The sequence below is a fragment of the Enhydra lutris genome, unplaced genomic scaffold (assembly GCF_002288905.1).
Source record: "Enhydra lutris kenyoni isolate GAN:26980312 unplaced genomic scaffold, ASM228890v2 scaffoldscaffold9, whole genome shotgun sequence".
NCBI classification, from domain to species: domain Eukaryota; kingdom Metazoa; phylum Chordata; class Mammalia; order Carnivora; family Mustelidae; genus Enhydra; species Enhydra lutris.
In genome coordinates, this window is record NW_019154093.1 from 50959104 (window position 1) to 50971103 (window position 12000).

Genomic DNA, 12000 nt, shown 5'->3' on the forward strand with positions numbered 1-12000 from the left:
AAGAAGATATTTACTTGTGTACCAGGCAGTTCTAGCTCAGGACCTGGGACAGGTGGAGAGCAGAGTAAGTGAAGGGAAGATTCTCTCTTTTTCTATGTGGAACACACTGTAGCTCTGCAGTTCGGTAAAGCTTGAACAGAACACGGCACTGGAAGACACACTTCGAAATGCCAGAATACAGTGTTCTGCATCATTCTTCCCAAAGAATGATGCTTCCCAAACAAGCACAGCCAATGCTGAGCAGGTCCTGTGAAGCAATAGTGGTTCCCAATGGGTGCAAACTTCTCCCTAAACACATGTGAGGCCGACCTCCAGACTGTCAGGAGGTAGGAGAGTTTGACTGGAGAGATTCAACAGTTTTGTAATGAGAGAACTACAAGGACAGGAAAATTCAGGAATTAACATCACTTATATAAAAATAGACTTATTTGTGCAGGCTGGAGAGGCTGGATGTTCAGGGCACAGTTGGGTACAAACCCCAAGTAACACTGTGCCATGACAGGATGACTAAGGTCATCTCTTTTCAGTCATGAAGTTAGGCCTGATTAATATCTTTCTTGGCTTGTTTAGTGTATAACTCAAGGGCCACAGGCATCAGGCATCACTATATTGTACATGGTTTTAGTTGAAGGACAAGAATATAATTCGATCCTCAATTAAAATATAGGGCAGCTCTTAATAACCCAATAGTTTATATCTTCTATATGGTTTAAGTTGTTGTGGTCAGTTCAGGAGCTGCAGAGTTTAGAAGTAGGTAAATAATGACTATATTTTATTTTTCCAGCCACATGTGTACATCTACCAAAGATAACAATGGCTAGTGGCTAGTGGTAGATCAGTTGATTAAATAAGGCCTTCTGGTCGGAGTGTTTCAGGATAATGAGGCAAAACTGAAATGATATTTGTTTAACATTCTGAAGTTCTCTTTGGAAACTACATCTGAAGAAGGATCAAGAGAAAGGCACCAGCAATGTCTTCATGCCCTAAGTTGGCTGATGTAACAGATTTTAGATGTATGAAGACATGGTTCTGCAAAATTCGTATTTCTAAATGCTGTGTAGAGCTAATCCAAGTGAGTCTAAGTTTAAAATCCAAGAGGATTGCAGAAGCAATAAGTATCTATTGAATGAATGAGTGAATACAGGCAACAAGATTGATGCACATCAAAGAATAAGTATTTCACAGCTTAGACTCTTTTTTTCTAGACAGTTCTCCTCCATCAATCTTCACCATTTCCTTTTCTGGTTACACCACCCAACTATAAGAGACAGCATGGCAGGGGACAGGGAGGACATCACCAATAGCTGAGAACATCTGAACTGTCGGCATAAGGTTAGTTGCTGCCTTTTTCAGTCTTTCTTACTTAATCCTAACAATTCTATTAAGCGCTTTTATATAGGAAAGTTTCAGTCATTTACCCATAGTCACACGGCTAGAAACTGCCAGGGATGGAATTTGAACTCAACACTTCATTATTTCCTCCTTTTTGGATCCTTCCCCATCCCCATGACATCGAGTCTCTCTCTTCCCATTTCTTTACAATAAGAGACCTTTCTAGGAGACAAAAAGGCTGTCACCTTCCCTTCCACAGTGTTCTTTGAGAGCCTCAGAGTCCCCAACCTGAAAAATACCATCACCATTTATCTGAATCGGAAACTGAAAAATCACCTTTAGAAATGGCCCCTATGTGTCTGGAAAACTTTTTATTCCTTAAAAATTTCCTATTGAAATACAAAGACCCCATAAAGGAGTGAATTCTTAAGCCTTTAAAAACTAATATAACCTACTTCCAACAGTTATCCCTTCTGGGAAAAAAAAATCCTACAGAAATGGAATGTAGATTTGCAATAAGGAATGAGATTAGAACAAGCAGTGGGAATTCTTGAGGGGGGATAAAGAGAAAGTTAATGAGAACCAAAGGCAAATTTTACCTATTTCATCTCTTCCTATACAGATGGTCTTTGTCACCAACATAAGCCAGTAAGACTTTGGCTCCTCCAATGGTCTTAATCCTAAAAGGATTCCCAAATGCAGTGTTGCATAGTGGTTGAGGCCACAGCCTTGGGACTCAGGATTTCCTGAATTCAAATCTAAGTGCTCTCCGTGCCTCTCCTTCCCTATTTATGAGCACTATTCCCCTCATAAAATTACTTAATCTCTCTCTACCTTGAGTTTCTCATCTTGAAATAGAGATGATCATCATACCTATTTCCTGTAATTGATAGATATCTCAGATAGTATCTGCAAAGGACTTAGTAGAATAGCTGCCCCATAGAAAATGCTTTCTAAAAGTTATTATGATGTTGCGATAATTGACTTTTTCTTATCAACTTTAACTACCTGTGAATGTTTCCCATGTTTCACAAAGGCTCATTGGGTTCTGAAAACTACTTCTGACATGCCATCTCTACCACCTCCAGCCCTAGAATGAGATTTATTGATCTCTGGGGAGTGTCAGTTCTGCTACGCAATTTTTAAATGATCTATTTTCTTGCTAGAATCTGAAAATGAAGAAAGAAGTTGAGTTTTCTAATGTGCTCTGGCCTCAGTTTCACATAGAATAAAATGTTTTATGTTCCCAAAGACAATTAACCTTTGCCACAGTTTTGGCAGAACACGAGCCATCTACTCTGGTGTGCTCATCATTCTATGAAGAACAACAACAACAAAAAAAACCCTTATTCTCTTTTAATGTGAAAAATTTTTCTTCCTTGGCACACATTAGACACTCTGGATGAAATGAAAGAGTTTATTTTATCTTCTCTGTTGGCAGTGCCCTAGCTTTCTGAACACTGGTATGAACCTGAGACTTTCAAATTCATGGACCCATCAACTAAAAATATGGTGCCTCACACAAGCTAAAAACAATTCCAATTTAGACTAACAGAATTAATTCAACCAAAAGGACTGTCCTTTTCTAGGTTACTTGTCATGAAACCACTTAATCAGCTTTTTTTTCTTTTTCTTTTTATTTGCCATGGTTATAGAGTAATGCAAGAGAGTTTTCACACTTTCCTTTGCTAGAACATAATCTTTGCTAGCTTTTAGTGTCCTCCTACACACTTAACAGATTGTGGTTTATCTCTCAGAGAAGCATACATCCTACCCTTTAGCTCTCTAAGGGAAAGAAACTCACTGCAAATTAATAGAAAATAAGCCCAATTCCTTACCTACGCATCAGGTGTCACAAAGCACAAAGCTTTATTGAGCCAAGAAAAAAAATCCTGCCATGAAGAGGATAATTGCTTCCATGTTTAACACCTCCAAAAAGGACACAAATAGCTAAAAGGAGGATATTTTAAAACTATATTAAATCATTCTAGTAGAAAAACCTCAAACTTGTAAAGTGCTAGAAAAAGTGAAGATTAAATATCATTTGTCTTTGAGAGTCCATTTCACTCATGCAGGGAAAATGCAAGGCACCTCTGTGCAACTCTGTATGGGGAAAGATGGTGCCAGCCAGGTGGAAGGAAGTTAACTGGGCTTGTGTACGAGGAGGCTGTAATCAAGATGATTTTAAAAGACTTGTGCATACCAAAAGCTCTTTTGGAGAAACTGAAGTGTTTCTGTCTTGACATCAAAAAAGACATACATAGCTCTTTTGGCAATGGGCCGTCTCCGTCCTGGGTCTCCCACTTCCTCCCTCTCACTTCTTCTACCTGCCCAGCCTCTGAAATAACTTCCCTCCAGGACTTCAGTTTTATCACCCTCCTTCCTTAAGACCACCTCCAAGGCCCCACTGGTCTTCATGTCAATAGATTTTTTTTTTTTTTAAACTACCAGAAGACAATATCTCTTAGTGGACATGTCTTCTCCATCTACCATTCCTCTACTTAGCTATGATTTAGCTGAATTTTTAACTTAGTGTCAGATTGGGAGGAATTTGACTTTTTAAGAATTGTGAGTTACAATTCAAATACTGGAGAGGTCTGGGGGCCAATTTAGTCCAAATTAGTGACTCAACCATCTCAGCGACTTCAAGACCTGGCTACGCTTGTCGTTCAGGGAAACACATGAGAGGAAGATTTTGGAAGATCCGGGTTCCTTAGAATGCCTAAACCAACAACTTGCATCCCACGTGCAAAGCCTAGCTCTTCTTTCAGAGTTCGGCAAGTCGCAAACCTAACAGTGGTCATCCCTTTGGGTGAACATATTTCCCGATCTCTTCCAGACTCACCCTTGGAACTAACAGACTCTGTGACAGGTAAAAGTACACTTAGCGATGTAGCTTTCAAGGATCCGAAAGGAAAAGAGTGTAATGGGAGTTTTACAACAATTCTGAGGGCCTAAAATGGTTCTTGAGATTCAGTAGGCTTTCTATAAATGTGTGTTCAATTGGCAAGAAAGAATCCAGTCCATTAGTTACATATCCTGCCGGGAGGAGTCCCCGTGGGGAGCTGCATGGCTGGATATGTGATTGAGTGCATGTGTTTGAGGGGGCACAGTTCTCACCAACTAGCTAACCCCTCACCAAAAGTCTTCCTTATATGTTTGGCATGTGAATTGCGGTGAGCGGGGTGGGGTACATACGGATTATTTTCTTCGGTTAGGCCTAATCAAGGGCATTTCTTATGACAATTTTTGTTCATTGACTTACCTCATGATATGTGCAATTTTAGCTCTTGGATCACAAGCAAATTAAGAATTAAACTTTGCTGCCCGACGTCATAGATCCTTACTCTCCAAAGAGGGACAGAGTACAAATGTCATTTTTAGGTACACAACACTGGAAAATAGCCATGCTCATATACGTGTCCACACACATACTGCATGTACTTGAGGCAACAGATGCCTCTCCCCCTACCCTGCTCCCGGCCAGCCCTGCATGATATTCAGAGGGACGCTGCACTCTACATGAGTCAAGCTGCAGTTTCTGGGAACACCACCGTGACTGCAGTACCGCGAAGCTTTGTGGCTTTCCGCAGAAAGAAAAAGCTTTGGCCTTATTATGGTGACTAGTTTTTCTATTCTGCAGCGACCAGGTAACTAGAATTCAGGCTGATGATAGCTCCTGGTAATTCCTGGAAAGAACAAGGGTGTGAAGAACAGCTTGTTTTTTTTTTCTTATGATCAGCAGAGCCCTATCCTTGGCCATTCCACTAACACCTCCAGACACTGACAAAACATTCTTGTGGAAGTCACCAGTGACCCATTTGCCAAACTGCACAATTATTCTTCAGCCTTCTTTCAATCCCAAACGTCTGAACTTTCCCATGGCAACTGTTGCTTGCTGTTTCCTAAATCCATTTCCTCTTCCTCCTGGATACCTGGTGAGACCACATTTCCCAGTCACCAGTGCAGCTGGGTGTGGCTGTGTGATTGGGTTCTCTCCAGCAGAAGTGCCGTGTGCTAGTCTCAGGCACGGTGCTATGCTTGAGGGGTTTTGCCTCCTTTTGCTCCTCCAAGCTCTTTTCTTCCCCTGGTTGTCTGGTAAGGGGATCTACTCTTAAGGTGACCCCAAAAGGTAAGGATAGAAAGAGTAAGGTTGCATCAACCTGGGTTCCTAAATAACTTCCCGGAGCAGAGCATCACCCCACCACACGCACGCACACATGTGCGCTGAACAGGACTTTTACAAAAAGCAGCAAGCTTCTTGTATGGAGCTACTATATGTGAACATGTGTGTCATGTTCCTGTAATCCTAATACAGTCTCTGATTTCTTGAAATGTGTTTTTCTTTTGCTTCCATGACACCACTCTCTCCAATCTTCCTTCTCTCTCTCTCTGACCTTCCTGCTGTCTGACTTTTCAGACTGCCCAGCCCATAAACTGGGGAATTTCCCCTCGCCCTCTCACTTTCCTCCTCTCATTTCACGTGTTTTCCTGAAATGGCTCCTCCTTGCCCACAGTTTCACCCACCATCAGTCTGTTGATGGTCTCCAAATCTATCTCTATCCCTTGTTCCCCAAATCACCAGCTTCCCCCTGAACATCTCTTAATCATATGTGTTCTCCTCAGTCAGTTCCCGCAAGCCCCCGACTTTAGGGCAACTTTAACTCCTCCTTCTCAGTACCTTCCACCCTGACCCAACCCCTCACACCCACTCGGCACTCTTCAGAAATGCCTCACATAATGCCCTCTCCATCTCTACTTCTTACTGCCCGCCATCTGAGTCCATCATTTCTCCATCTCTGCAGCAAGGTCCCAAATTTCTCACTACCGCCTGTTTCAACAGCCAATGCACAGTAACCTTGGTCAGAATTACTGAATGGGACACACACACACACACACACACACACACACACACATTTCTTGGGTCTCTATTGCCATCCTAAATAATAATAATAGTAGCTTCCATTTAAAGAGTGCTTCCTATGTACGAGGTACTGTGCTAAAATGCTTTATTAATATTTATCTCCTTTAATTCCCCGGGCCATTGAGGTGAACACTGTTATCATCCTCTCACAAATGAAAACCCCTTAGGTGGTATAAGTAACTTTCTCAGAGTCACAAAGCTATTAAGTAGCGGACCTTGAATTCAAATATACTGTAGTCTGGGGCTAACATACATGGTTTTATCACCATGCAAAACTAACTCCAAGTTAGACCAATCTTGCTAACTTGGTACATGAGGGGCTTCCAAATCCAACCCAGACCAATCTCTTCATTTTCATCTCAGCTCCTTACATTCTAAGAACTAGACCCTTTAAACTTCCTACTATTCCTCAAATGCTTTGCCCTTTAAAACTAAAATTACTTGTCCAGGATGGTGCTCAGCATAAGGCAGACATCCAAAATATTTTAGTTTCCCTCTTCTACTCTTTCGTAGGTCCTGCCCATGTTCATTCTGTTTCTTCCACTTGTAATTTTCTTTCCCGTTCTATGCCCAGCATGTCCTGAATCATTTTTCAAAAGTCAATTGGAATATTTCCTCCTATCCTGTCAAGCTTTCCAGACTACCCTGGGAAGAGTCAGGTTTTTGCACCTCTTTGCCTCCCTTGCATAACTTTGATTCCTTCATTGTGGTTTTTAACCCCTAATAATGCAATAAATCTTTTTTTAAGTCTATCTCCTACTATTCATCTACTGCAGACTCACTAAGGCCAAGGAATGTTTTATTCACCTCTGAATTTACAGCCGTGGTATACATAAAAAGTCCTCAAAATCCAAATGTTGAATTAATACTATTTCAATGAATGACATAAGCATATTTCATTCATATTCTCATTTTTTAATTAGCTCTCCCCAAATCCAATTCTAGCTTCTACTGTTATTTTACATGCTTGAATGTCAAAAGAGGAATATACTAAATATTGCAAAATCTCATGATTTGGTGTAGAGCTGTGCTAATCAATATGTTAGCTCCTAGCCACACGTGGCTCTTAAACACTTGGAATATGGGAAGTGTGAACTGAGATGTCCTGTAAATATAAAAATACCAACAGGAGCGCTGCCTGGGTGGCTCAGTGGGTTAAGCCTCTGCCTTCAGCTCAGGTCCTGATCTCAAGGTTCTGGGATTAAGTCCCACATCGGGCTCTCTGCTAGGCAGGGAGCCTGCCTCCTTCTCTCTCTCTCTCTCTCTCTCTCTCTACTTGTGATCTCTCTCTCTGTCAAATAAATAAAATCTTCAAAAAAAAATACCAACAGGATTTCAAAGACTTAACTTTTTAAAAAGAATGTGAAATAATTCGTTAGTAGTTCATATTTTTACATATTTAAGGGACATTGTGCATATATTGGATTAAATAAAATATATTATTGAAATTAATTTCTTTTTGTTTCCTAATGTGAATACTAGAAAATTTTAAAATTACATGTGTGGCTTGCATCATATTTCTGTTGGACAATGCCAGTTTAGAGTTTATCATTTTATGAGGCTAGTCAATGTGGTTTAGGTAGGAAAACACTGGCTTGGAGAATTGGGAAACATTTCTTTCTCTTTCTCTCCCAAAGTCACATATGAAAGGAAAGAAGGAAGGAAGGAGGAATGTAGGTTACATTTCAACTAATAACTCAATCAGCAAGTCAATATATCACATGGCTATGCATTTGGGGTATTAAAAAATCATTATCATTTCAACTTAATTTAACAACTAGTTATACAGTCTCCTTTATAGGACAATAATTACATAATTGTTAACTAAACACTGAGAAGGCCCTGGCTGTGCCTGGAGTTTAATACAGATAGCAGAAATTATGAAACAACAGCTAATACACTAGAACTTTCTAAGGGAAGGCATTATCCAATAAAATTCAGAAGGGATTTATATTTTATTAATTTTATAATATTTCTGACATTTATGAGTGCTACCTCCAATTCTTACTGAAGAGAGTTAGAGGAAAAAGAGAAGGAGGTACGGAAAAGGGAAGGAAGAGAAGGAAAGGAGAAAAGAGAAAAGGGAGAGAAGAAAGGGAAGAAGTTCAGAGTCCACATTGTCAATTTATGATGATCATGAAAATGAATTTTTTACTGGGATAGAGACCTATCTACCACGTCTGGCTCCATGGTTCTTAGAGGTCCTCTAATCTAACTCATAACCAGTTATTGAACTCTACTCTATCTCAACCAAGAAGACAAGATTTGGAAATTTTGATATTTGCTAAGTTCAATCATCAGTACCAGTAAATCCTTATTGTAATTATGTTCCACAGTTAAGTTTTAAATTTCTTAGTAAATAGAAAGAATTATATAATTATCATTGCTATTTAAATGAGGTTCATTCTAATAGTAGTTATAATAACATCAGTGGTTTTATTATTATGAAAATAAAATACCAGGGAAACTCAATTATAATTTACTAGTTATTTCCTATTAAGGTTATTATAATTATAGCATGATATGGTACAAAAACTACTAGTCAGAAAATTCATAGATTTGGGGTTTTGTCAGTTGGGACCTTTTTTTCCCCCTCATCTCAGAATCAGATGATAAAAATGATCTACCTTAATCAATCCCTAGGTTTGTTGCAAAATGTATTATTTCATTTTTATATTAAGATAAAAAGTAGATAGTTTTTCAATGTACTCCAGAGTCACGATGCTCATTCCCATCTCAGATTTAAATGCCTTCAAAATTCTCTACAGTTTTCCTTGATGCTAATAAACAGAATTGTTTAGAAGAAAAAAATACAGAAATTGTTACTGCAGAATCAAAACATCAAAAATATTTTCTCACCACCCCTCATCTGTTCAATCTCACAGAAGTGCGTTCCAGTGGGAGTGTGAATAAATGCATGGACATGCTTAACTCCATTCTGAAAATTAGAAAAAAAATGTTTCTGGTAAAATTTCAGCATATATCATAAAGCCAATTTCTTTAATTAAGCTGAGAGCACAAACAACTGAGGTAACCTTTTCAAAACGCTTCCAAGGGACTTCTTCCACATAGACTTGAACTCGGATGACATGGTTAAAAGAAGAAAGGAAATGCTCACAGATGTTCATTGCAAAAGTTTCTATGCTTTTGATCTGTAAAAGGAAACAAAATGCTAGTGATCAGAAACACCGCCCCATTTAAAAATAATTTTTAAATACGCATGGAGTTCTCTTTCCTGTTCAAATGTTTTTTTAGAATTAGAGAAATAGAGATTTTGAAAGAATCTGGAGAGGTGAATTGGTCCTTATCCCAATTTTTCACAAGGTCTCCTAAGTGTATTTAATAGATCACCATTACCTGGCGAGACTATCCTGTTTTTAAAAGAAACCTGCTTTGCAGAAAGAAATGTGTCAATCAATGGATGAGCAAAATGAAGCTTAACATTTAGATTCTCCTTACAGTGAGTTCAGTCATCAGTCACGCCAACTACAGTACCACAGTATACTCCAAAACGCTCTCGTGTCTCTATGACGTTGGCCAATGGGCTTCCAAGTTTCCCAAAGAAAACGTTAATGTAGGGCCACTTCTGCTTCTTGCTTTGCAAACAAGCCTCCTATGGACCATCCCTAGCTCTCTGCCCTATAAAGCAGCTGCCTATTTTCACACAAATTCTTCAGGATAGTCTCTAGACAATGTGTTATGGTCTTAGCACAGTGTACAGATGATTTATGGCTCTGCCTAAGGGGGACTATTTGTATAGGTTTCCCCAGGATAGTTATGTTTTATGCCTCTTGTCCCAGAATAATTATTTAACATCTTATTTCACTCTCAGAAGTGTCCTAGTTTAGAAAACAAAAATACTAACTCAAAAAGATATATGTTCATTGCAGCACTATTTACAATAGCCAAAATATAGAAACAATTTACACATCCATCAATGGATAAATGGATTAAAAAATGTGGTATATGTAAATGTGTGTATATATATATATATATACACACACACGTATGTATTTAGATTTATTATTTATACCATAATTATATGGTATCTATTATATATGGTGTATATATATATTTTATATATATATAATGGAATATTATTCAGCTCTTAAAGAATGAAATCTTTACATTTGTGATAACAGATCATAGATTAAACTGATGGCATTATGCTAAGTGAAATAAGTCAGGAAACAAGCAAATACCGTATGTTCTCATTTATATGTGAAACCTAAACAAAACAAAACAAAAGCAAACAGAAACAAATCAAGCTCATAGATATAGATAACAGATTAATATTTGCCAGGGGAGTGGGGAAGAGCAAAACGGGCAAAGAAAGTCAAAAGGTACAGTCTTCCAGTTATAAATAAGTCATGGGGATGTAATGTATCACACAGCAAATACAGGTAATAATACTGTATTGCCTGGTTGAAAGTAGCTAAGAGAATAAATCTTAAGTTTTCATCTCAAGAAATAAACATTTATTTCATCATATATACAAATATCAAATGATTATGCGGTACACTTGAAACTAATATAAAGTATGCCAATTATACCTCAATTGAAAAAAATCAAAAGAAAAAAAGTATCTTGGTTTGGATAAGAAATTATATGGTCATTCTACCTATAACGAATAAATTCTAATTGTTTTTAATATCCAGGTCCATTCCTTCACTTTTCTGCATCTCTTACCCAGTACGGGAAATATAAGAATCTGTGTTACCTGACCCTCCTATATAGCTCAGGATGAAAGCCTATTTTCAATTTATTTTTTCAGAAGAGCAATGCCTTTGTCCATAGCCATGTTTACGCTTGCTGGGCCACTTTGAGTAGCAAGAGAAAGATTCAGCAGGGAGGAAGGCCTTGCGGAAATTATATTTCAATTGGTCTGTTCATTTCATGCATGCTGAGTGTGGATTTCATGCAAAAGTATGAGAAAAAGAAGCTTTCCAGTCTACATTTCTTGTCTTTTAGACTGTTTAGCAAATAGAAAAATTATCTTGAGTTCCCCAGAAATCTGCTGGTAGTCCAACACAGCTTCACTCACACTTAAAGAAAGTGGAAGGTGAAGTGCCAAAACAGCAGATTCCACCAGCTCCAAGACCCTTTTGAAGAATACGCTTATTGTGATATACAGATACCAAGTGGTCATGGAGTTGAGAAAATGAGGAAGGCATTAAAACTTGGGCAAATATATTTCAAAATACATCGTATACTCAAGATTTTCTCCTATAGTAACACCAGAAAGATAAATGGTACTTTCTGCTATAAATGTATACCATTCTAAAAGAAAAAAGTAAGCAAGAGGAATCAAAGAAAAGTATGACAAAAATGTGTAAAATTCTGTTCTGAAATCCTCCCTGGGCCTTGATTTGCCAATGATCCTAATTAAGAGAGAACATGTAAATTTGTCAGATAAGATTCTTTTCCTAAAAGATATAGTAAGCTGAGAACCAAAAAAGAGAAGACGTGAGATTAAGAGGAAAAAAAAAAAAAAAAAAAAAAAAAAAGGTTTTTAAAAGGGGGAGAAAAATAGAAAAGAAAAAAAAAAAAAAAAAAAAAAAAAAAAAAAGTTTTCTGTAAGGCTGAGAATTTTAGAAGAGAAATTAAAAAAAAAAAAAAAAGAGGGGCGCCTGGGTGGCTCAGTGGGTTAAAGCCTCTGCCTTCAGCTCAGGTCATGATCTCAGGGTTCTGAGATCGAGCCCCGCATCAGGCTCTCTGCTCAGCAGGGGGGCTGCTTCCCCCTC

The 12000-nt window shown here is 38.3% G+C and overlaps 1 protein-coding gene across 1 annotated transcript in view; it reads right to left on the reverse strand.

Moving 5' to 3' along the window:
• Positions 1-12000, reverse strand: part of LOC111143395 (uricase) — a 29129-nt gene that overhangs the window by 7306 nt on the left and 9823 nt on the right. Inside the window, exons 3-4 of the mRNA XM_022497101.1 lie at positions 9292-9408; positions 9116-9194 (exon numbers count right to left, since the gene is read on the reverse strand). Of these exons, the coding sequence (XP_022352809.1) occupies positions 9116-9194; positions 9292-9408 (196 nt within the window). The remainder of the gene's footprint in view (positions 1-9115; positions 9195-9291; positions 9409-12000) is intronic.